Source organism: Colossoma macropomum, unplaced genomic scaffold (assembly GCF_904425465.1).
Source record: "Colossoma macropomum unplaced genomic scaffold, Colossoma_macropomum, whole genome shotgun sequence".
Taxonomy (NCBI): domain Eukaryota; kingdom Metazoa; phylum Chordata; class Actinopteri; order Characiformes; family Serrasalmidae; genus Colossoma; species Colossoma macropomum.
In genome coordinates this window covers 21,226,771-21,253,221 of record NW_023494787.1, presented here as the reverse complement: position 1 = coordinate 21,253,221, position 26,451 = coordinate 21,226,771, and the positions used below count along the sequence as shown (strand labels likewise).

At 41.6% G+C, this 26,451-nt stretch overlaps 1 protein-coding gene across 1 annotated transcript in view; it reads right to left on the bottom strand.

Moving 5' to 3' along the window:
* Positions 1 to 2,835: 2,835 nt before the first annotated feature.
* Positions 2,836 to 26,451, bottom strand: part of elp2 (elongator acetyltransferase complex subunit 2) — a 30,942-nt gene continuing 7,326 nt past the window's right edge. The window contains exons 8-22 of the mRNA XM_036566415.1: positions 25,987 to 26,130; positions 24,886 to 24,969; positions 24,652 to 24,752; positions 19,463 to 19,594; positions 17,152 to 17,298; positions 15,987 to 16,178; positions 15,576 to 15,645; positions 15,358 to 15,456; positions 12,833 to 12,890; positions 11,706 to 11,778; positions 9,739 to 9,931; positions 6,720 to 6,841; positions 6,488 to 6,630; positions 5,613 to 5,726; positions 2,836 to 3,295 (exon numbers count right to left, since the gene is read on the bottom strand). Of these exons, the coding sequence (XP_036422308.1) occupies positions 3,118 to 3,295; positions 5,613 to 5,726; positions 6,488 to 6,630; positions 6,720 to 6,841; positions 9,739 to 9,931; positions 11,706 to 11,778; positions 12,833 to 12,890; positions 15,358 to 15,456; positions 15,576 to 15,645; positions 15,987 to 16,178; positions 17,152 to 17,298; positions 19,463 to 19,594; positions 24,652 to 24,752; positions 24,886 to 24,969; positions 25,987 to 26,130 (1,850 nt within the window). The 3' untranslated portion in view covers positions 2,836 to 3,117. The remainder of the gene's footprint in view (positions 3,296 to 5,612; positions 5,727 to 6,487; positions 6,631 to 6,719; positions 6,842 to 9,738; positions 9,932 to 11,705; positions 11,779 to 12,832; positions 12,891 to 15,357; positions 15,457 to 15,575; positions 15,646 to 15,986; positions 16,179 to 17,151; positions 17,299 to 19,462; positions 19,595 to 24,651; positions 24,753 to 24,885; positions 24,970 to 25,986; positions 26,131 to 26,451) is intronic.

The window sequence follows — 26,451 nt, the reverse complement described above, 5'->3', positions numbered from 1 at the left end:
ATTGAGGGAGCGAGGGCCCCACGGCAAACAGGATGCGAGGAGAATGAGTGCAGAGCGTTCATGTCAGACTCAGCCTGCCTGCTCCATCAAGCGCTCAAATATTTAGCATGTCAGCGGCAGACAGGGGCTCAGCGGCCCTAAGCCTTGCACAGTACAGCACGCCAGCTCCTGGCCCAAACTGGAGAGGCTGCTCACTCTGGATATTAGGAAGAGCAAAGAAAATATAACCATCTACCTTTTCAGGAGTCATTTCTATTTCTCATGTAAGAAACTCAACCATTTGGTTGACATTCTCAAGTAAAGATCACTGTAAGTAAATATGAAAAATAGAGTGACTTCTGACATCTGATTAAACTCATGAACTCAATACCAACAAAACAAATACAGCTACTCTTGCACACTACAATTGGCTGCTTTCTGTCCCATTCCCGCTGGGTCAGGCATGTCAAACTGGGTTCCTTCCAGGCCACAGCTCTGCAGAGGTTAGCGTTTTACCTCTTATGAAGCTCTGAATTCAGATCAGGAAGGCCTTGTTTATTAACTAAAGAGTTGAATCAGGTGTGTTGAATGAGGTAGACAGCTGAAGTCTGTTCTGCTGTGGCCCATGAGGACTGGAGTCTGACGTCTGCCGTCTGGGTCAACCGCCAGAAGAAAGTGCAAAAAATGTTTTTTTTTAGTTGATGAAACATGTGAGCATACTTTAATAATAATAATAATAATAATAATAATAATAACAACTGTTATTATTATAACAATAATAAATTAACAGAAGAGGCTCCTTTCAGCAATGACAGAAAGCAAAACCAGCAAGAAAAAAAATGTACTGTGCTGCGGTGCCAAAAACTTGAGTAACTGTACTTTATTACACTTAATTTGGGAAGATCTGTACTTGAGTATTTTTAAAACGGAATACTTCTACTTTTACTTCCTACATTTTTTATTTAGTATTCAAACTACAAATTTCAAAAATCGAATTTTTCTCTTGCCTTACAATTCAGTTGCGTTTTTTTTTCTTAAACCCAGTTTCATACCACTGTAAACTAAAAACAGCCCACGACCACCCTTATTTATCTTTGTGTGAGGACTAACACCACCCATCAGTCATGGGAGCACACACTGTCAAACAAAAAAAATTGAATTAATCTGTTAAAAGAACGGGCGGCACGGTAGCGCAGTGGGTAGCGCTGTCGCCTCACAGCAAGAAGGGCCTGGGTTCGATTCCAGGCCGGGTGACCAGGGTCCTTTCTGTGTGGAGTTTGCACGTTCTCCCTGTGTCTGCGTGGGTTTCCTCTGGTTTTCTCCCACAGTCCAAAAACATGCAGTCAGGCCAACTGGACATGCTAAATTGCCCCTAGAGTGTGTGTGTGTGTGTGTGTGTGTGAACGTGTCTGTCTGCCCTGCGATGGACTGGCGACCTGTCCAGGGTGTATCCTGCCTTCCACCCAATGACAGCTGGGATAGGCTCCAGCACCCCACCGCGACCCAGAAGGATAAGCGGTTTAGATGATGGATTGATGGATGTTAAAACAATTTTCATTTTACATTCTTGAGTATGTTTAAAAGCAGATACCTTCTGACTTTCACTCAAATACAAACACATTTTTTGGCATTAAATTTCCATTTAAGTAAATCTGAGTGAAATGTATTATTAGGGAGGGTCGCAGGGCTCGCTGAATGTTTCTACTTGATGATAGGTGGGTTGGTGGGAGGTAAAACATGATATTACTGGTTATTATTATTTTTCCCTGCCTACTGGTGCACAGTGATGTAATTAAAACACAAGATGTTTTAGAGGTGGTCAAAAAAGTCAATACACTGTGATGGAATATTAACAGGAAAACAAGAATATTGTCTTTGAAACAATATGATCAATCATGCATAAAATGACAAGATATGTGAAATAAACACTAACAAACACAAACACACACACACTTCCCATAGCATTTCCCAAGCCGCTTATCCTTCTGGGTGTGAACTAAACAGATAGGTTTAATTTTAATTTCTTCATAAAGCTGAACTCTGACCCCTGCATTTAGCTAAGATTTTTTTTTTTTAAATGTAAAACATATAGTTCTGTCCCTTACTCTGGTAATTGCAGTGTGGACACTTTTCTTCCGAGAAAACGACTGCCCACCTGTCCGGCCGGACACTGCTGGATGATTGTTTGTAGAGCTCTCCGGCTACCCGCTTCAGACCAGTTACCCACAACCTAGTCACCGCCACCTGCCTTGGACTGGCTGCCCACTCTACGCTGAAGTCTCCTAACTATTACTACCTCCTAACTATTACTATTACTACTATTAATATTAGTAGAATAATAATTTTGTACGTAGTTTGACCAGAGGAGGATGGGTCCCCCCATGTTAGCCTTGGTTCCTCCCAAGGTTTCTTCCTCAGCTCTGAGGGAGTTTTTCCTTGCCACTGTCGCCCCTGGCTTGCTCACCTGGAGGATTTACATTTCATGTTGAAACTTTGTTCTAAACGGATTTCTGTGAAGCTGCTTTGTGACAACATCAGTTGGAAAAAGCGCTATACAAATAAATTTGATTTGATTTGATTTGATTTGACACGTGGCTTCCTGAGGTCAGGGTAGTTCCGCAGTTTAGGATGATCTGGTCAGAAGAGTCAGCCTTTCAAACCCAGAGTATGTGGTCAGGCACCCACAGGATATCTAATACTTCCACACCACCTACTTGCAGGAAAAAGGTAACTGAAGAAGGGAAAATGGAAAGAGTGGGGCTTTTAATGGCTTAGATATGTCCAAGATAGCAAACTGCGTCCACTTTCAATATCAAACACCCTTGACACCTACTACAGACTACACACTCAGTTTTGCTACAAAGGAGTCATTTATTACAACCTTTTTGTTTTTATATAAAACATTAAATAGTACAATATGTCTTTAGGCATTTAACAGAAAACTTCAGCACAGACAAAACAGCACTGTTTCCCCCTTCACTGAACATGAGTAGAGCTATTAAACAACTGTTCTTTCAGCAGCAGATCAGTCACTACACACACTGTGGATAACTTGAAGTGTAAGCAGTCCAGTCCTGGAGAGTGTCTGTCAGAGTGAAGGGGCTGAGGGCACCACTGGAGGCCGTCGGTGTCGGGCTGCTACAGAGTCAGTGTGTTGATGCTGAAGATTTTGACGGCGTGGTCAGCTCCTGCACTGGCTAGCTGGACCCAGGCAGGGTGGCCGCTCTTGCTCTGGCATTCACTTTCATCCCGCTGGCCAGCCTGACCAGCCCTGGGCCTCCAGCGCAGTCTCTTTACCACCAGAGTGTGACTCTGGCTGCAGGCGGGTGAGCAGTCAAGGAAAGTTGTCGGCGAAAGAAAGCTACGCGACTTAATACAGCAATTCAGACAAGTCTCTCTGCTGTCACTCCCTATCTCTCCACTCTCCCTCGCTCTGCTTTTGCCATCCTTTCATTTTGGAACCGTCTCTTTTGGTTAAAGCCCTTCCCCTGCCTTCACTTCTGATCTGCTTGCCCTCAGTTGACCTCTTGAAGGAGCACTCCTGCATTTTCCAAACTTCACTGCTGAAGCACCTGCCCACTGACCTCTATTATAAATGTGAGTGAACTTTTCTTACAAAGTTCTTACTGTTTATTTCTAACTAAGGAGAAATTATTGTCCATGGTAATCAGCCGTACACTTAATGTTGAAAGGCCAAAAAACATTCATGTGCTTCAGTGTTAGCTTAGCACAAACATACAATGAGGAATCCTGTGAATGCTAGCAGAAATTAGCGTTATTGCAAAGGTGTTTTTTTTCGTTTTGACATTTATGACCCAAACTGAAGACCTGGCTTTTATAGTCATGGCTGACCCCTCATAGATTAATGAACAGTAAGTAAATTAATGGTTGTATAATAATTGCACTTTAATATTAATCTAGCTAACCAGATCTTGCTAAGCCAATCAAGGGTGTATATACAGACACACACACACACACACACACACACACACACACACACACACACACCATGCACCTCTGAAACCTCAAACATTTTAATTTTACATGCTCCCATGTTCAGATGACATTTAAGCAAGAAAAAGTCTCATTAGCTTCAGCTGCAGGTTTATAATTAACAAACCCGAGTGAAGTGCGAGAGCTGTGTAGTGTAACCAGTATTTTAGAGGCAATTCTCAGCAGGGAGTGAGTGAGAGGAGGCTGAGGGCAAAGCGAACACACACATGGCCTCTCAGGCTTCTCGGTGGTGCCTCATTTGCCCTGCTTCCCAATCAACATGGAACCTGCCCACAGGAACCGCACGCTCAGCCTGCTGCCTCTGCTACTGCAGCGTGGGCCAGCTTACACGCACACAGCCCCTAGCTGCCTTTTACTGTCAACTACAGCCACCTCCACCGACTCTCTGGAGAGTATGCAACTGTTTGGTAGAGCGTAGGAACATGTACGCGGGAGAAACAGTCCAAGAAAAGAAGAAAAGAAGTAAACAACTTCTGTAGCAAACTATTAAAAAATGAACAAAATAAATAAACAAATGAATGGATTCCTGCAAAATGTTAACATAGTGACTTTAATGTTAAAAAAAAACAGAAAAGAGATGAAACAGTAACTGTGGCATGTGCAAAAGTTCGGACACCTGACTGAGTCCATTTGGTAGATATTACAGCATGCAAACACTTTTTGTATCCAGCTTTTTGTATTCTTTGGCTGACTTGCTTGACATCTACCCACAGATTTCCAGTAATGTTTAGGTCAGGGCCATTTCAAAACCTTCAACTTGCAATTCCTGAAGTAGTCCATGGCAGATTGTGGATTATTTGTGGATTATTATGTTTTGGATTATTGTCCCTATATAGTTTCTTGACTGACAGTCACATTTGTTTCTAGAATTCGCTGATGTGTTCTGTGTTTAACAGTTAACTGTCCTTCGGTTATTATCGCCAAAGAGTTCCATTTCTACTTAATCAGTCCACAACTCTTGTTTTCAAAATGCCTCTGGCTTATCTAGATGTTGGTTTATTTAGACATCGACTTTTGTGATGAGGTCTCAAGCAAGGTTTTTTTCTGATCACTCTTCCATGCAGACCATGTTTGTATAAGCAACGCTGCACAGTAGAACAGTGCACCACCACTCCTTTGTCAGCTAAACCTTCCTGCAGGTCCTCTGTTGTCATATGGGGGCTTTGTTTTGCTGTTTTGGCCTAATGTTTTAATGAACTGAAAGGGTGTCCAAACATTTGCACACAATTACTATTTTACTTTTTCTATTTTTTTTGTAAATTTTAAATATGGATTAACTGTGCATTAACATTCACTGAATGTTGTAATAGTTTTTACCTGATTCAAATTACAGTTTCTAAATTCAAATTCAGCTTTCAGTCACTTTTAAGTACACTGGACTCACAGGTGCAGCAGCCGGAATGCCTGCAAGCCTGTTTAACTCCCATGAGGCACCATGTTACTAGATCAAACAGATCCAGACCCGTTATCAGATCAGTAAAAAGCACATGTAATCAGATCAAAGAGGTTTTGTGAGAAGTGCTAGTGGCCTGGGACCTTGCAGCCTTGGCCTTTCAGCATGGCTGCTTCCGAAGAATATACAGGCTGGAGCTCTGAGCCCAGCGCAGTGGAAAGGATACGAGGCATCAGTTTCAGCACACTTGCTCCAGTCTGACCCTGAATACAGGTCCTCCATCGGCCTCCATTTATACAGCACGATCCGTCCACTCTCTAGACCCACCGCCAAGAGGTAGCTAAACAAACAAGAATGAAATACTAAGTAAACGTACACACTATGTTATAAGGCAGAAAATAACAGAACAATATATAGAACAATATAATCGCATCTTCCACATTTTATTATGCAAAACATCAAGGAACTGGGTTACTTGCAAATCCATAAATAGAGCTCTGACTGCAATAACAAACAATCAATGGTGTAAAAATAAACAAAAAAAAAACTTGAAAAACTCTAAATATTCAGCTACATTTGCATTGTTATTAAAACATGAAACATTTGTCTCACAATGGGGCAGAACTGTCAGCTGTTTAGGAAAATTAACTTAAATGCCAACATGATGTAAAAAAACAAAAACAAAAAATATTTATTCTCCATTTTCCAATCTCTCTTCATCTCTCAGAATTAGACAAACAGATTTGGTTACTGATATATGTAAACAATCTCTGTTCTGATTGGCTGCCCTGTACTGTGCCTCAAAAAGCAGTTGGGGCTGAAACACTCCGTATAACTTCAGTGTGAATGGGCGGAGCTAAACTGCTGTAGGCTGAATACACAGATACATGTAAATAACCTGGTTTTCATGACACCAAAAAACAATGAACGTACGTTTGGACAGTATGCCTAACAGTGTACATACCACAACGAACCAGGAAAATCAGGAAAATCTTATGGTATAAACATGATATGCACCCTTTAAAAATATTTTAACAGTATTCAATGGAAGAATTAGCTACTATGCTTCTCTCAGTGAATTGTGTGTAATGTAGTTTGTACCTTTGGTCAGAGAGAATAAGAGGGCAGATAGCCACAGCAGTGGCTGAATCCCCTACATCCAGGACAGAGGAGCAGGGACTAACAACTGTGCTGTTGTTCTTACCAACACAATCCTCAGAGCCACGGTGACCCCACATTATTACCTATCAGCAGAAGCAGGCAGGCAAATTACATGTCAAATTATAGAGATAAAGCTCTGAACGGTGCAGCTGTATGTAAAACTGTACATCACCTTCTTATCCCGACTTGACGTCACAAAGTACTTATTGTCAGGGCTCCAGTCACATGACCAAATGATGCGTGTGTGCACCGCTGAGTCCTTAGTGCTGTGAGTGTAGAGGGAGAAACGAGGCTCTGAAACAGGAAACAACAAATGCGTTGTGATTTCTTTGTGTCACTCAAAGACTTGAAAGAAGACACCAACATGTTTCCAACCTAATCTCTCTCTGCCACTTCTGTAATGTACACTGAATTACCAAAGGCAATAATATCCCTGTCCTTAGATAAGAACTGTTTACTCAAAGCACACTTATAGAAGCCACTGGGCAGTTGCTAAATTCTGCCAATAGAGGTTTACGCCAAACATGCTTTTGTAGAACACTTTCATAAATTCTTCAGTGAAAGATGTCTGTTGAGGTAAGGGGTTACCAGCGTAGTACTGTGGAGTTTCCAGAAGCTCTTATCTAAATGCACATGGACACTAGAGAACCTTATGGAAAGCAGAAGTTACTGCCTTTTTACTGTTACTCCAGCGTTCAGAAGTCAGATAAAACTTCATAAGAACATCTTTGGTGAGATATTCTCTCATGTCTGTCTCATCTAAGACATGTAAAACTTGTACTGTTATAATGTAGTGGTTGTAGTTTCAGATTGAAGTAATAATTCTATACAGTACTAGTTACTACTAATTACTACTACTGACAGAAAAGTCAGTTAATTTTGCAAGTTATTCATTTTTCTGTGTCAGAAAAAAATCTGAAAACATATTTTACTAGAACATTACACAGAAGCCCCAACAACCAATTATAGATTTTTTTTCAATATTTAGTGTGTCCAGTCTTTGCCTTTATTACTGCCCCCATTGACTTTAGAAGACTTGCTTTCACTTTTCCAAAGAAATCTGCAGGGATATTTTTCCACACCAGAAAACTTCAATCTTAGAGGTTGGTTGTATTTTCTAGTCCTCACAATACAAGTAATCCCAAACACATTCAGTGATGTTGAGGTCTGGACTCTGGGGTGGTCAGTCCATTGTACTGAGAACACCAGCAGCTTCTTTGTTTGATTTGCAGATGTTCTTGTTTTTTGTCTGTTTCATTTTCTTAGTAACAGCTTTCAGATCTGAAGCAAGAGTGGAGCTTGATTTTCTCCTCTCTCTCCAAGGTGAAAGCTTTAAGTACTGTTTATCTGATGGCGACAGTTTTGGTGGTCTACCAGGTCTTGCATAGTTGTTAGGAGTCACATTTTCTCTATATAACTTGTATTTTTTTGAACTCTAGTTTTGGAAACTTCCTTTGACTTTCCCCTTCCTTATGCGAATAGATCATCTTTTCTTAGTACAGGGAAACAAAACTTTAAAAAAATAGTGTCCGGGGTAATGAACGGTACAGTATACATGCAGCAGATAGAGATTATGTTGAAAAACACAATTTAAAAACTTGTCATTGTTGGACCTATCTCTGTATGTTAGCGAACTTGGCTGTGGATCTCCTTGAGAGGTTGCTACTGTTTAGCTAAGCTGTCACTGAGTGCTGATCTACAGTCCAGGCCAGCAAGCCTGCCTCAGCCAAGTCATCACGCCCCAGCAACACTACCTCACAACAGCCAATAACAAGCCCTTCTCTGTCTCACACACACACACACACACACACACACACACGTGCATGCACTCAGACAACAGCACCAGCATCCACTGATTCAAAACGACCGTTCGTCTCTGATTGGCTGGTCTCAACTCATTAGCCCAAAACACAATGCCAGAATGAGTGAGACAAACAGGAAGAGGGGGATGCCTCATCTGTGCGGCCGAGGTTTCTCCACTGCTGACGCTGGGCTTCTGCCTCATCTGCACTGATACTGGCGAGCCTCCTCACATCCACAGCACACAGGCTGTGAGTAATACCAGCCTCAACTAGAACAGACTGCAGTCTTCCCCTGGCCTCAGCGGTCAGCATTTCCTCCAACACACAAGTAAACAGGCAAAGGAAAACAGCCGCTCAGCCGCTTAACTCCTGTCAGCGGCAATTTAGCCGCGGATGCTTAAAACAGGGAGGAGAGGAAGGCTGTGCACTGAGCGGCAGCTTTTAAAGAGAATTTGGTACACACAGAGGCAATCTCGACATGAGGGAGTGTTTGGCCACCAAACTAATAGCACAGTATTGATGCTGAGAGAAGAACAAACAAACAAACTGGTGCAACAGTTTGTTTGCAAGAAGAGAAGGAAGTTTTACCTACAGGTTGGCAACATGGCAAAAATATAACATCACGATAACTGAAGACATTTTCACAATACAAGATAATGTATCACAACATGTAACACAATATTTGGTTACATGCAGTAAATACAGCATTAAAGAAGAGAGACAGAACAACTTGAAACGGTTGGACAGTCTGTAATTTGTATAGCAAGTAAGTTACAATAGCTAACTAGTATAATAACTAATCCGGTTTTAGTAAGATTTAAAAGGAATGTGATCTGTAACTTACTAAAATGTCTAGATTAGCTGACAATTTCAGCTAAATTACGTGTTGCAGAAGCTACAGTACGTGCTATCCAAACTAAATACTAGCCAACTGTTTCACGTTGTTTTGCTTCTTTCTTTTAAACACCACATTTACAGCATGTAGTGTTTCATTCTCTCTATTAGACTGAAGGCTCTTTATTTAAAGCCGTATCGAGCCTGATGCTGCTGCACGATGCGGGAGAACAACCATAGCAAAGGAAAGATTTTATTCATTTATCACATTAAAGTTGGAGGTCCTAATTTAATCAATTTTGTTTGCGTCTTTTGTCAGGTGAAAAATTCATAAGTGGTAAGTCTCTAGTCCAAGTAGAGTCGCGAGTCTGAGTCAAGTCCCCCATCTCTGCTATGCACTAGTTGCTGTTATTTACAGGCTCTCTATAACAGGTCTTAATTCAGCAAAATTTTCTTTATGTTACATGCAGTTGTACTAAGTTCTAGAAGTACTGATGAAATACTCAGAAAAGCATTTCATGATGTAATTTATCACAATAATAATAATATGTTTACCTGAGCTGTCAGCGCCAGGGTCCTCCCTTCTCCATAGAGACCAGGTGCGATCTCGGGACACGGCGAGGAGCAGCCGTCCATCTTGGGAGAATGCCATCTGAGTGACAGTCAGGCTGTGGCAAGGGAGTGCCTGCAGCTGTTTCCAGGAGGAGGCGCTCCAGAGCAGGATGGCTGCGTGCTCTGCTTTAGACGCCTGTGGGCAGCAAGAGACGCATTCTAGCAGTCTGGGAGTAGTCTGAACACTGTCTGACTGACTGTTTACAAGAAAGGCAGCTGAGGACGTCATGTTTAACGTGCCTGTCACAGGATGTCAGAAATGCCGTGACATAACAGCTCAACTGCAGTTAAACTCAAAGTCACCTCTAAAAGTGCCATGAAAGCAAAGGGGATGAAAGCTCCAGGTAAATAGAGTTGTTTTTTTTTCCCCACCAAACACCAAAACCCTCTGCCTCTGCCTGACCAGGTCATGTAACAGGGCTTGTGGGGTGTCTCCCATGCATATGCCTGTGGGCAGCAGTGGAACACATTGCAGCAGAGGTCAGCTCTAGTTTGCTAGACCACCCTCCCTCGACCTGCTGAGGGATAAACATGGCCTGTGAGCGATAGTTGCCGACATGTAGAACGTGCTCCTAGTTACAAAGCTATGCTTGCACCCAGTGTAGGCAGACAGAGGCACAAAGTCAAGCCAGGCCAGGACACAGTGGCCTCAGAGGGAAGACTAGCTACAATGAATGAAACAGGAATATTTCAAAATTTCTGCATAATAAAACAGTTAAGATCTAAACAGTTACTTAAAGTGGTTTGATGTAAAATGTTCTGTTCTAGAGAAACGTACTGAATCAGAATTGTTCACAGTGGTGGTGATAGGAACCAGACAAGTTTAATGCCTCTAAAAGCTCCCTTGCGCAAAGTTATTATATGAAATGATTAAGAATACACTGGCTGATGCATGAGATACTGATTTTTGATCATTTTAAGAAGGTTAGGGACTACAATGTATTTCTAAAATCTGTTCAGTGTGGAAAGGTATATGCAGAGAATTATAGGGGAAAAACAGTATCTAAAGAAAATGTTTCAGATTTACCACTATTTTACCTTTCTTACCACTGCATATAAAACTCAGAAGACACATGTAAGTTTCACTGATGGGATTTAGATAGCAAATAAAATGGCTCAGCAATGTTCAATTTCACAATAAACCACTCTGAATGACTTTTCAAAACACTGAATTATGGAGATGTTTAAAATCGATGGAATTCCCCTTTATGTGTGCCACTGTAACTCAGTTGTTCTCCCTTCAAGTATTAGTTACCTAGTAGTTACTGAATAATGTAAAGTCTCAAGTTTAATAACTAAAAAATAAGCCTGCAGTTTAAAGGGTTAAATAAGAAGCACATTACAGCAGGTGTAAAGGAAACTGGCTTTAACCAATGGCACATACACCCCTACACACCCAGCGATCTGTGAAGAAAGTGTGAGAAAATATTTGGTACAATTTGGGCTTAATTTTCAATAAGTTCCTACTCTGTGAAAATCTCACACTCACGCTAATCTCACTTGCCAGGATGTTTTTTTCCAAGAACCTGGCAGGCTTCAAATCTAATCAGTGACAAAAACCTCCTTTTTAGGGTGGCAATAATTTCTGTCCACACTGACTAAGAGGTAGCTTTTTTTTGGATTAGTGAGGAACAACAAAGAACAATTTGGACCAATGAAATTGGCAGGGTTAATAAAGATATACAGAGTAAATTTCAATGGGAAAAAAGCTTTAGAAGTGCTTATCCAGTGTGCAATAAGGAAGTGCACCCGTCAATCAAACTAAGAATTTTTCAACATACAGCTCTGAATGAATGGCTCCAATTCAGGCACTGTAAAAGTTGCGAGCTAAATCCAGGCAGGAGGAGGGAAACAGTCTAGACAGGAAGAATATTGTAATGCTAATGGTCTGGTGCGTATTGTGACAGTACCTTACACGCTGAGGCCACCACTGTTCTTGAAGAATCTGATGCCAGACAGAACATCTCAAAGCCATGACCATACCTGGAGAGAGACAGAGAGAAAGGCTATGTTAATGAGGTTTCTGTCACTTCTGTCTCAGAAACTAAACCTTAACACAGTAGGTGCTTAGAGAACCTGTCAGGACAGCATTTGAGGCCAGGATGCTCTTTTTTTGCAAGAAGCAGAGCATGGCTGTATGAGGGGGGGCAGGAAGGCACACGTTACAGCAGCTATTACACCGCCTGCTTAGTCATTTGAGACGCTGGGTAAAAAGCTCAGGAAGCTGAAGAGACTAAGCCTACAGCTACTATCTACGGCATACGGAACACAGCATAGTCTGAGTCTTTCAATTTAGCAGGCAGAATCAGCCATGACTCAAAACGCTCACCAGAGCTAATGACCGAGGAAGAGATGGCTACTAATTACATTATTTAATATACATCATTTTGTTTATTTCAACCAAACACAAATGCATTGTAGGGAGAAATATTTGCATAATGTGAAACGGTTTCTATAAATACCCTGTTGATACGAATCTAATTAATCTGCTCAAAATTAGATTATGCGTAACCGATTAGGGAAACTGCATTAAGAGCAATTCCCTACTTTACCTCCCTTTGTGAATGCCACTGAGAGCACAATTCAACAATGTAATGTCTGTTCCCTCTTTAAATGTACAAATCTCATTTTATGTGCAAAAATAACTGAAACAATACAATGAGCTCAGGAAGCAAATGAGGACAATTTTGCGATGACACAAGCCTGGTAGGAAATAAAGCTGAAACTTGGGCCTTTCACAAACGCATTAAGCCAATAACCTGGTATACAGCATTCATTTTCACAAAAGGGAGAGAGCAAAACAAGTCCCTTTAATAAAGCAGGGCTGAATTTATCTTCCCTAGTGTCACAGCAGACAGGGTGGGGAAAAGGTGCTTGGGTCTGGACTCACTGCTCACGATTTCTAAAGGACTCCTGCACTGCATTATTAGTGCTGCACAGGGCTGATGCTGTAACACTAACGCTGCACAGCATTACTGCTTGCTTCAGCCACATCAGTGCTGCTAAGGAGGCACAAATGAGAATAAATAGGACTCACAGCTTCTGAACCTCAGGCCAAAGAGTGTTTTGGAGAAGGTGATCCTCTGGTGGGGGCTCTGGAAACACATATACATACACACACGCATACACACACACACATACACACAGATAATGCTGTGAGAATTGAGTAAACACTCCAAGGCATTTTTTTTTCAGCTTTTCACAAGGCTCATCTATTTAGCATCAAAATAATCCCTCACCAATTACCTCAAATGCTATTTCCAACAATAAAAGCTTTCTGCACAATTTTCAATGGCTGTTAGCTTTCAGATTTCAAGCAAATCAAATTTACTTTTCTTAATGCAAGACTAGGAACGCCCCTCATCATTCAAAAACAGATACTAATGCAACATGTGCCCAATTTGAGCTGAAACGGAGTCGAAAGCTGAACCCGTGTTTTATTCAACCCTGGTTTGTCATTTGCCTCTAATTATTCCCTTCTTTGTCCCTCTAGAAGGAAAGAAAGAGCGAGAGCGGGTGCAAGAGAGAGAGAGCGGGAAAGTGTTGCATTATTCTGTTAACAACTCTAGGTCTGCCTCATTGCACTCCCCATAGCCCAGAGTCATCAATATTTTAACTTTGCAATTATATAAGCCTTCTTTCTAATTATGATTTCAGATTAAGGAGCTTTTTCAATCACATTGACAGCGTCTGCCTGTTTGCCTGGAGCGAGAGACGCATAAACCCCTCCTCCTGCCATTACACTCGGCATGCAAACACGCGCACAGACCCCCTCCTCACACAGTCAATTCCAGTAATAACATTTGTCTCCAGTATCTTTGATTCATGCCCCAGTTGTACGGTTCAGCCTGCGAAGGCAGTCCCTAATAATCTCGTCACAAACGTGGGCCGTCATTGTCTTTTCCAGGCACAGGCCAGGAAAGCCTCCACTGAGCTGAGCAGGTCTACTGCTGGTGTAGGTGGGTTCTGGGGGCCTGGACTCTCAGACTAGATACCTGCTCTTGTCTACTCTCAGCAGCACAGCACAGAGATTTCTCTAGCAGGTTGAGCTCTCTGACTCTTCCTTGTGCCTCAGCAAGGCAGACTCTATGGGGTTACAACAGAGACTGCTGCCCTCAGTGAAATCCATGTAAATAATACAGAGAAAACATCACTTAATTTCTTTGCAATAGCAGTTGCGGTTGAGATTGGAGGAACACTACAAGTGAATATACAGCACCTCAATTTTTCTAATAGGCTGCAGACTGACGCTCTACCTAAGCTACCGGTTTAGTGAGATTTCCCAGGAGCTTAACAGTTCCCCAAATCATCTTACGATATAGGCTGAGTCTCAAACGGCTCCCTACTCCCTGCGTACTGCTCTATGTGGGTCATGAAATATTTTTCACCCAACTATTATATGCATTACATGTCTAATAGAAAGCCATTTATACTCAGCCATAAACTGCACGACTCCCTGTCTAACAATTAGTGCAATATTTGGGTGTAGAAGCCATAGTTTCATGACCTGTGCAGTGCATTAAATAAGTAGCAGAGGACCATTTCAGACTCAGCAATACATACTGTTATCATCAAAGCGACCATTAAGAGAGTTACATAAAGAGAGAGAGCACAAATTAACCACCCAGTAATCTGGCAAGACATGTCTAGTGTCTGCTGCTTCTTTAGTTTTGCACAGGAGTTATGCTGCTAATGTAGCTAACAAGTAACAAAATTTATACCTCACCAATTAGCATTGTGCAAACTGCAAGCCCAAATCGTCACATATTTGCTTTAGAGCAAAGTTTCTTAACCACTGGGCTCTGTACCACAAGTGGGCCACAAAGCACCCTTTGGTGGTTCACAGGCAAATAGTGAGTGGGTGCCAGTGGTCCACAGTGGGCCGGTTAAAAAAATCAGTGAAAAAGAAGACTTAGTATTAAAATTGAAATATTTCAAACATAATATATATATATAATATATTATAAAATGTTATCAAATGGCAAAGAATATTAACAATACAATGCCTGCAAAAATGGCACACAATGGCAGCTTCATCTATTTTTTGCTCCTTACCAGCTAAAAACAACAACCCCCCCCGTTTCAGTTGCCGACTCGTGACAATATAATAAAATAACAAATAATAAAAGTGATTAAAAATATATTCATTCCAATACACAATCCACTTAATTCCAAATACACAATCCACTTAATTTGCCACCTGTCATTTTGTTCATATTTTGTGTTCAGTGATATGACCCAAACACACGCTGAGTTGAAGAATTCCCCCAAAAAGTTGGGTTCTTGACATATCTTTAACAAAAACTGTTTTCCTGTGGGCCTTCATGCTCTCTAGTGATAAATATGTTGGTGAAGTGGAAAAGTTTGAGAACACCTGCTTTAGACCACATAGTAAACTGTGAAATAGTGGTTTCTGACGTTGCTGGCAAAAACTATGGGCAACATGCAGGCTATAAGTTGGCTGCTAGATTGTGTATCAGATTTGATAGCTCAGTGGTAAATGGCTGCTAGCTAGTATGCAGTTTGTTAGCAGCTTCCACAGGCTAACATAACAGTGTGTACCTGTTAGACTGAGAGGGTGGAAGTAGGACTCCTTGTATTGGTCAGACACACTGTTGAAATTTTCCCCTTCCACCTGCGTGTTCTGAATTGCAAGGTCACCTGTCAATCAAAACAGTAGGTGGAAAACGTCAGCATTTGTCTGACTAAAGCAATAGCAAGCAAGTCATTACGGGCCTGTTCAACAGAAAACAACCATGAGCTCCAAAGGAGATGTGTACCTTGAAACACAGCCTTATTGGAGAGGCCAAGAGCAGGTGTGCTCGCTCCTTCGGGTAAACCTGCTGCATCCTGCCATCATGGAGATCCAAGGGAAGACAAATCAAAACCAAATATTATTATCACAATGTAACTGTATGAGAGCCACTGCATTAAAGCATATATGATATATTTTTACATGCATTTCACAACATACTTGCCCCCATAAATCAAAATCATGATCACAGGAAAGCGAATGGAACTGTGTTAACTACAGTATATGCAATCATAATTAAGGTGCACGATATTTAAACAGAAGAAAAGGGAGCCCAAGAAGAATTCATGCTGCAAGACTGAGAGAAAAAATGTAATTAACGCTGAGGATCCACGTGGCATAATTATGTTTCCAAGAATAGAGGATTGTGAATACTTACAGTAGAAGCCATGAGTTTCTCCAGAGAGGTGCCCGCTATGTTGGCAAAGTTCTCCACAAAGTTGCGTGGGGCCCTGAACACACGCAGCACCTTCTCATCTGCTCCAGAGACAAACTGGAATCGGCCAACCGTGGCCAGGCACTGCATGTCATAGCCGTGAATCTGAGGCCTGGAAATCTCGTGCCAAGTCACCTGAATACACATATACACATACACACGCACAGCGCAACTGGAGTGAATAAATCACACAGTGAGAGCATCCTAAAACATTACTGCACATTAACACATGCAGTTCTTCTCACGTCTTCTTTAGTGCAGCATTTCAAATGTCTATGTACACTACTGTTCAAAACTTCGGAATCACAATTCAGCAGGTTGAAATCACTGTTATCAATAATATAAAAACAATTTTTGCTGTACTTTACATACAGTGAATGAAATGACTGCAATATAACACTATTACTTTGTAGGAAGCTGTAACGATGAAGACATTCAGACGCATCAAAGAGGATAAACTGAGTTTATTTAGTCTTATCTAATACAGCGGTGTCTCGCATTTTTGGTACAGCAAAAATAAGGAGTACCTGAAAATGCACCTTACATTAATATACACCACTGTTACAGTTTCCAGCTTATTAGAGCATTCAACATTACAAAAGGACAATATCTGAATCAAAAGCTGTGCTTTACAGTGTCCTGACCTAGTGCTCTAGCCACAAAATAATACATCAGACGCAAGCTAACACAGAAGCCACAAGGTAACATACTAGTTATTATACAATGATGCAATATGATCCAACGTGATACAATACAATGTTATACTTGAAAGTTGTGATCAAATTTCAATGGAGAAAATGTGACACAAAACAAATAATTATATAATTACAGATAATTGCTATTTATCATTTATAACTTTGTGTTGTTCCTAAAAACTTCCAGACATTGAATAAAAAATACAAAAATACATTCCCGCTTATTTCAATCCGGATTGTAAAAGTTATTATTGAGTAACAAATTTAAAAGTAATGCCCATTATTAATATAATAAGTGATTCCAAACTTCTGAATGGAAGTACAGATTTAACAGAGATCATGTTTGCTCTGAAAGGTACAAGTTGGTTTAACTGTCTCTGCAGTAAAATTAGATTTGAATTTAAATCTGAAACCTGTGAGCAGTTTCTTCTCCATGGCACAAAGAGCCTGGTGGTCTGGTCTGAGCCGACGCTGAGTAGAAACTCCCCTTCTGGATCCCAGCTCAGATCCTGCACTGCATTAAAGTGCCCCGACAACACCACTCCTGGACTCCACTCTCCCTGCACAAGACAACAACCCAAACCCAGTCAGCATTCGTTCCTACATTTCACCTAAAAGCACACTCTGGTCAAAATTACACATTTCATCATCACTCATCACTGTAGAGTGAGATTTTATCATTCAAAGAATAGACAAAACATCCTTCTGATGACGTATCCTGAAGGTGCTTTAGGGTGGATTTTTGGAGCCAGAATGTTCAAAGTCTGCTTGCTGGTGAATGTAGAATGAGCCAGACATTTAGGAAAATACCTTATTGCACTTATTGTAGAAACTGTGCTCAAATCATTATTACAATGGAGAGAATAGATTACTGAAACAACACAAATGACCCATCAGATGAGGAGGTTAACAAGCTAAAATGTGCAGTTAGCAAGGTAGACTAGTTATCTCACAGGGGTTCTCACTGATTGTATGAAATGTTTGCATGGTGCATTCCATAGTGAAAGAACGCTGATGGATGAAAACATGAAACTGATGACAGCCTTCCTGCATCTCCGCAATATTGCTAAATTGAGAAATGCATTATCTCTACAGGATGCAGAAAAGTTAGTTCATGCATTTATTACTTCAAGGCTAGACTACTGTAATGCCCTGCTGGCTAGATGTTCCAGCAAAAGCCTTAACAAGCTTCAGCTAGTCCAGAACACTGCAGCCAGAGTTCTTACTAGAACCAGAAAGTTTGACCACATCAGCCCAGTTTTATCAACCTTACACTGGTTACCAGTTAAATTTTGCATTGATTATAAAATTCTCTTACTGACTTATAGAGCTCTAAACAGACTCGCCCCTCAGCACCTGAGTGAACTTCTCTCCCACTATGAACCATCACGCCTACTTAGATCACAAGGTGCTGACTTACTATTAGTACCTAGAATTAATAAAGTTACGTCAGGGGGGAGAGCTTTCTCATACAAAGCCCCCCAGCTTTGGAATAATCTTCCTGTTAAAGTTCGGAACTCAGACACAGCCTCAGTGTTTAAGTCTAGGCTAAAAACTTACTTGTATAGTCAAGCCTTTGGTAATTAGTTTTCCCTGTCAGTTCTATACCTGCCAGAGTCTCTGCTGCTCTGCTAACACTGTAATCTGTGATCAGTCACCCATTACAGAACTCACACCCATTACAGAACTGACTCTCTGTGTGTTTTTCCTTTCTTTTCTTTGCCGAGTTGAACAGCTGCCCATCCTGTGCGTCTGATGCTGCTGCCTCTTCTGACTTGATCGGATGCCACTGCTCGCCAGCCCTCTGGACCAGCTTGACCACCAATGACCTTGCTGTACAACACCGTGCAAACCTCACCCTCACAACCTGACCCCACTGATGCTGCTGCTGTTGCCGCATGAACTAAACTAATCAAAAACTTAAACTAATCAAATTAATCAATCACCCATTACAGAACTGACTCTCTGTGTGTTTTTCCTTTCTTTCTTTTCTTTGCCGAGTTGAACAGCTGCCCATCCTGTGCGTCTGATGCTGCTGCCTCTTATGCCTTGATCGGGTGCCACTGCTCGCCAGCCCTCTGGACCAGCTTGACCACCATTGAGCTTCATGCTGTACTACGCCGTGCAAACCTCACCCTTACAACCTGACCCCACTGATGCTGCTGCTGATGCTGCTGCTGATGCATGAACTAAACTAATCAAATTAATCATTTGCTCCACCTGTTTTCCCTGTTTTTGTACTATAATACTTTATACTAACAATGTTTACTATCCAGTGTCGACCAGAGGAGGATGGGTTCCCCTTCTGAGTCTTGGTTCCTCTCAAGGTTTCTTCCTGTTTCTCTTAGGGAGTTTTTCCTTGCCACTGTTGCCTCTGGCTTGCTCACGGGGGTTTGGACCCAGATTTCTTTCTGTAATGCTGACTTCCTTGTAAAGCTGCTTTGTGACAACACCTGTTGTAAAACGCGCTATATAAATAAACTTTGCTTGCTTGCTTTGGGATAAAATGCTCAGCGGAAAACTGCATGACAAATTACATATTAAACTGTAGTTTTAGGTTTCTTAGATTAGTTTTACACCTTTCCCCGTTTTTTGTCTTTTTTTGTTTAATGTTTTTCTTGCATCATGTACTTTTCTTCAACTTTAAAAAGTGAGTTCAGCTGTATCTCCTGGAAGCTCCAGATAAGGTGATTTAATGGTTGACTGATAAGGTTTGGGACCTACCTGCTGGCCCTGGTCTTTATACCATAGGTGCAGCGCTCCGTGGAAAGCATGAGCCAGAATCTTGGAGCCGTCAGGGCTCATCTGGCAGCCAAAGAAGCCCAGCGTGTTTCCTCCTACCTCCCCAACACGCACCTGGACACAAGCCAACACAAGTGGTGGTTTTGAAAGTTCTCCTTGAAGAGCTCACGTATGCAGGTAGACAAACATTCTTTAGTACCGTCTTGGCTATAAGTCTTGTTACTAACAGCAAGATTGCCAACTCCTCAGAGGCCACTTTCCTAGAGTGGTTGGAAAGTCGATAAACAGTAAAATCTTTCAGGCCTATATCATTTCAAGTGGGCGCCTTACGAGCACATTCAGAGCGATGAGGGGTGAAAAACAAGCTTGCGGCAAAACTCCATCACAGAAAAATCATCTCAAGATTCTGTGAAGCTACTCCCATTGACTGCCAATTAAGGAAGCAGGTGCTTTAAGGTGCTTTGTTTGACAGTAAATGGGAAAGAGTGGAGGAGTCACAGCGAATGCGTCAGTCTCGCTGCCCCTCATGAATCTGCTGGTCACAGAGGCCACTAATTACTGGCCATGAATCCTGGCCAATGGGAGCCAAAGTCTGCAGCTGTGCTCCATCTTAGTTTAGCCATCTATTATTAAGCAACATTACAAAGTGCATATGCGGAACCCCAAATAAATCAAACAGACAGGCCAAAGCAGGAATTATGCAAAGCAGAGGCTATTAAGGGGGAGGCAAAAAAAAAAACTTCATTCAAACACGTTAATGCAGTCCTGAGCACAGTCAGTGTGCACCATGTCACATTAAAACAAATGGAGGCCTCAGTCCAAGCAAAACTATACAGAAAATAGCTTTGCTTACACATAGGATGAATTAGACTATAGGCTAAACTCCCTTGACCTGGCAAGGCTATGAATACCAAAGCGCCATATTCATTTCCCCGACAAATTGTAAAACAAAAAGAGTACTGTGCCCTCTGTCTGGCCCGTGTCTAACACGCTTAATGCCGCTTGAGTGTCTCACATTAATGGAGGAAGCCAGTCGTGCTGCGAAGCAAGCACTAACATCATATAAAACAAGATAATTAGTCATGATTATGCCATCAGGGCTAACCTGGCTCTGCTTGTATTTATGGCAGTGTACAAGCAAGGACTAATGCAGACTGATTGAGATCATTTGCATTTGGCAACAATTCCAGACATAAAAAAGGAAGGAGGAAAAAAAAAAAGCTTGCATTTGTACAAGTTACATAATCAAATCAGATTCTTCGAAGATGTTCTTTCTGGATGTTATTTCTTGCCACCCACCATGGCTCTGAGTTGGCTCAGTCTGTAGGTTCTAAAAATTATCCCCCTTTTGACCTTGAGTAGGTGACAGGACACTGGAGCAGCCACGGAAAAACATGAACACTCTTTTCTTGGTCAGTAGCGCCACAGTCACAAACGATGACGAACAATCAATTGGTATGCCGAGCACAGAAAAGCTGTACACTCTAAGCCATGTACTCACTATTTACTGAGCATGTTTGAAAAGGCCTGCTTCAACAAGTCACAAAGATTATGAAATCTCACGCGGAGAGCTGAGGACATGACTAACCTTTAAGATTATTTTGCATGTACGACCAAACATGCAAAATCTCATTGGATATCTGCAGTGGGCGTTCTGGCGCTCTTTAGCGCCAGCACAGGCTCATGCGAGATGCCCTTCACAGGCCCATCTTGCTGAGAGACATGGCGGAACTAATGACGACGATAAAGTGTGCCTTTCACTTTGAGTGGCACAGACCTCTGCGAGCCATTGTGGAGAGAGCAACGCAACATTAACCAGATTGATTTTGAATTCCGTCCACATTGTTGCTCGTACATCATGCCAAGCTCCTGCAAGCAAAATGTGTAATCAGTCTTGTTTACGGAGGGAATAACAGTATGGATCTGTAGCGCAATGTACATGTCCAAAACACTCACCAGAAGGTCTGGAACATGGCTGGACATATTTCACAGCACAAAGGAGGCAAAAAAGACAGGAAGGTACTAGAGTTTGAAAGTATATAAAGTACAAGTAACTGGAAAAGGTCTTAATTCAATCTGTTCCCATAATCCTGCCACTTAACTGTTATTTAAGATCCACACACTGGCAATTAGTGGTTGCATAGACTAGTAGACTAATAAATCCACAAGTTGGCGCTGTGGGAAGCAGTCAACTAGTTGAGGACAAGGTGTGACATTCAGCAGCAGTAAAAACTGTAGTGAAAAGGCAGAAAGACAGAAGAAAAATAACAAATGATTTACTTTTGCTTTATTTGTGTGGAAATACTACACAAAAACCAGTTCCACTGCAAGCTGTGCAAGAATTCAATTGAAATGCAGGCTTGTAAGCCAAACCTGGGTAGGTTTCAATAACCATCGTCTCTAATACGACTGAGCAATTACAGAAAGTTTAGCTGATACCTGCACAATAAAAAACAAACTCATATCAATCGAAGTGGAGTACTGGTCAGCAAATGCACAAGAACTTTTTTTAAAACATGGCAATATTTAAATTAGTTAATTAATTTTTGAATGACTAGTTGACAAGTAAAAAGTAATAGTCAAGCAAACTCTACTGGGAATAGCTGATTAGTTCAGTTTGTTTAAGATGATCTGCTGTCTGTGATGAGCCAAAGTAACCATCTAGACTCATCTTAGCTCATTTCTGCCTTAGTGAGTAGCTGGAGCTCTTTACCAGCCACTCATCACCTCTCTGCTCCAATTTATCAGGACTAACAAAGCATTAGCATGCAGCTAATGGCTCAGGACTGACAGGTCCTTGCTATGGTCCCGCCACACCACACCACAGCTTTAACTGCCAGTGTGACTTATTAGCAGGGCGTACTTTACCCAGCAGTCCGTCTGGCCACCCCACTGCTAGCCAGCTCTCCACTAAATCTAACCAATTAGGCTAATCATTATGGAGGAGGCTCTCCTTTTTAAATGCGTTAATTAGCCACACTGATGCTGGTCATTTGCTGCTTAGTGGCATTCTCACAGGCAGTCTATCAGAACGCTGCAGCACGGTCCAGTTTAAATGACCCGAACATATTTACGAAGAAATAAGTGGCGCTGGAGATGCCGTGATCTAGGCCTTCAGTATTTCTCCTTTAAAACCAGCCTGTTCTAGTGCAACGTTTAGACGCACAGCTTTCATTAATTCTAGCCTTTTGTCAGGAGATATTACATAAGAAGGCAGCTATAATATAATCTCAGCTCTTAAGCAGTCAAGCTCTGTGTGAAATGCTGGAAAATGGGTGGTTGGAGGGAGGAAGTGAAGGAAAGTGTGCAAGAACAGACGCCTGCTTCCTTTGGAGGCAGGGAACCTGTCAGTTCAAAGGCTCAGAGTCGCGTTTGATAAGCCAGTTCACGACCCACTTCATCTAATATGCCCTTTACCAAAAAATACAGAGGGTGAACTGAATGCATTTCCATGTATGCAGCACAGACCCAAAAAAAGAGATTTATGCAAGGCTTTCTTACTACGTCAACTTCACGAGAGAGAAGTACAATTACTCCCATTTCTTTCACAACTGTTGCTGTATTGCAAGGTGCAAGTAGCCCATCAGTTTTAATTGGATGAGCTCAGGTACAGTGGTGCACGTGAGCCAGCTGCAACTCACATCGTGACACCACGTGTCAGGAACAGGAACTTCTAGAGACGGCACTGATCTGAGCTCCACAAAGCTGTACCTGCTCGCTGAAAGATCAAAAGGTAGCCGCTCTTATTGATCACCTATGGAGCCATGCCTGTTATCTGCTGCTGGGACGCCAATCAAAACCCCTTGTTACGGATGAAGGGGAAGTTTGGCCTGCTTTGAGGCTGACACTGAGCACCAGGGGGTTATCTCAGGTACCTCCGCTCTGTTGCAGGGTGACGGCTCTCATCACTGTCATCGGCTCACAGCCAGATGAAGAAGACCTTGCTCCTCCAACCTCTCCTCCACGCAGAGCCTGGGTTTTAAGAGGATGAAGAGAACAAACAGATGTTCTCTGGCTGACAGAGAGGGTGGAGCACAGCGGAGGATCTGGCTTCAGCTGTAGAACACATTCCTGCTGCCTGCTCGTCCTGCTGTGGACTCCGAAGAGCTTCACAAGTGGACGGGAGGAGAGCCAGAGGACGTACGGAAAGAAGAGAGAGAAGGCACAGTGACCCCACTGTGGGGTGAGGCTGTCCAGCAGCTCTGTCTGCAATGGTTCCAGAAAATAATACAGTTGTCTGGTGACGACAAGGCTTTGTATGTATCTAAAAGAAGTGTGTTATAGGGCAATATGGCGATATTCATTGTTATTGTGGTAAATTACAACACATTACATCACAGTATGCTTTTCTGAACATACTGTGGAAACTGTCAGTACTTAAAGAACACTGACCAACTGCATGTTTCATTACAAGAGCATAATTAGGCCTATATAACTGGATTTAGCTTTTATTTTGGATTTATAACTGGATATAACTGGCTTTGCACTGTACAAAACATTGAATATCACTGCATTCATATTTTCTGATAATATCTTTTAAATATGGCACTAGTGGTTGTTTTTTTGTCTGTTCCAACGTTTTAAAGCTCAGAAAAATTATATACTGTAAAGCATATTGTATACTATGAAAATGTGCAATATATTAGTAATAATTTGTAACAGAATATCAAACTACATATAGTATAGTTTAAAATGAGATATTTAGAAAGTAATAGGGGTGTAAAAATATACTGATGCATTGTGATGTTTAGCCAAAATTAAATTCTCAGGATATTTGTAAATATCACAACAAAAACACTTGGTGTACTGTATTCATTATCTGTATTATACTACTGTGTAAGCAGCTCCTCTAATAACATGTGTCTTGAGTGAAATCTTAAAAATACTTCTCAATCATAAAAATAACAAAATAAAATAATAATAATGATAAGATTTCATGAATACAAGAATTGAAATCAATGTCAAATCAATGACAAAAATGTACACTCTTAGTAGTAGTTCTAGTAATAGTACTACAAACAGAAAACCCTAAATAAGACGCTGAGCTGTTTCTGAAGCGCCAAATCACTGCCACCTTGGGAGTCAGTGGAATACAGTCTCAGTTCATGCAGTTCATGACTCTGTAAAAGAAAAACACTCTGAAAAAAGAACAGCAAACTGTCTGAACTCACCTTCTCCACCCACACACCTGACGAGTCCTCTGGCCCCCAAAGGATCATGGTCTTGTCCATGGAGGCAGAGAGCAGACTCAGAGGCTGTTCCACCGAGCCCCCTGCAGGGGGAGACAAACAGCAAAGAACGTCAAACAGTACAAACATCAACCAGTACAAACATCAACCAGTACAAATATAAATAAAATCATGCATCATTCCCCAAAACAGCTGTTAGAAAGCACTGACTGTTACCTTTGTTAACTGGTGGCTGCCAGTGGATGCCATACACCCAGTTCTCATGGCCAGCTAATACTGTCTCAAGAGTCACTGCGTATACTGCATGGAGAGGGGGAGAGGGCAGTTAAGCGATGGCAACAGACAAACAGCATCTGTCATTCAAGAATCAAAAGAAACTCTAACTTCTACATCTGATCGACACAGCATTTACATCCACCAAAAATACATCACATATCATACAGCTTTAATCCCCTAACTCCTAAAATAGCCAGAACCTGCTGGCGAGTCCAGGCTACCATTCTTCGCTCCTGTAACTAGGATTCAGAGCCAATCCCAAAAGAATTGATTTCTTGATTCCAGGAATTTGGGAATCAAGAGTCAACTCCAAAGCTTTGGACTCAATTTCACACAGTGACGTTCAGGTTTGCTGCACTCACATGCACTGAGTGTGAGACATTCTGCTGTCACTGTCTAGACAGTCTGTATGAAAAATAGATCTTTCCATAACGAGCACATTGAAAGTCCAACTGTATTTCACTGCAGACAAAGTAGAAAACTAAGCAAAATGTAAAACCTGCAGCAAAATTGCCTGACAAACAACACTGCTAGCACCAAAACATCTACCCACCTGAAGGAGCTGACAGAAGAATCAGATACAATTTAGCCAGCTCCCATTAGTCAGCTTAATTTAGAAAGAGTTATTTTACCAAATTTTCTATGCTAAGTTCAGGTTTAATTATACTGTATTCTTTTTTGGCAGATGTCCTTCTGTACACCGTGGTTTTTGGAATGGAGGTTGTGTGGAATCGACTCTTGCAACTCACTCCATCAATTCCTGTCACTTGGACTCGGAATCAGTGTAGACTCTAAAATTCCTGTAATGGAACAGCTCTACCTACAACTCAAGAATAATTTGGTTTAAACTGATATGGGAATTTTGGGCCAAACTTGGGCCAATAAATTTTTTTACGTACAAATACATAAACATAACATTAGATAAAAAAATAATAATATTTATGACAATGAGGAACGATGCCTGCCTAAATTAGCTTTACTAAAACGTATAACATTTATTTCTATAGGGTTAAAAATGCAGCAAAATTATGCAGGTCTCACCATTTCCCTTCGCCTCAAACACATCCTCCTTCATCTTGATGTCTCCTTCAGCTGCCATCTCCGACTGTGGTGCACACTTAACCACCAGCCTCCACACTCTGATCAGACAGTCCTGAGAACAACTGGCCAAAAGGAGCTCCCCATCTGAACACATATTCAGATACAGACACGACACCTGCTTTAGCAGCTTCACTATATCAGTCCTGTGGAGCATGGGGCCTTTAGTTGGCAGGAAGTGCTTGCTTCATGCATTATGAAGGCACACTAGAGTGAAATCAATTTGGGTAGAGGCCCCTGAGGGTGAAGCGTTTTATATTCAGACTCGTCTGAGTGCAGTACCACACTTTCACCTTATGAGTTTGTTTGAGTATGTCTGTCCTGTTGAGCAGTGGATAGGATAATGAATCTTTTAGGATATTCTTAAAACAATTACACGATGTATGAAGTAGTAACTGAGAACGATTA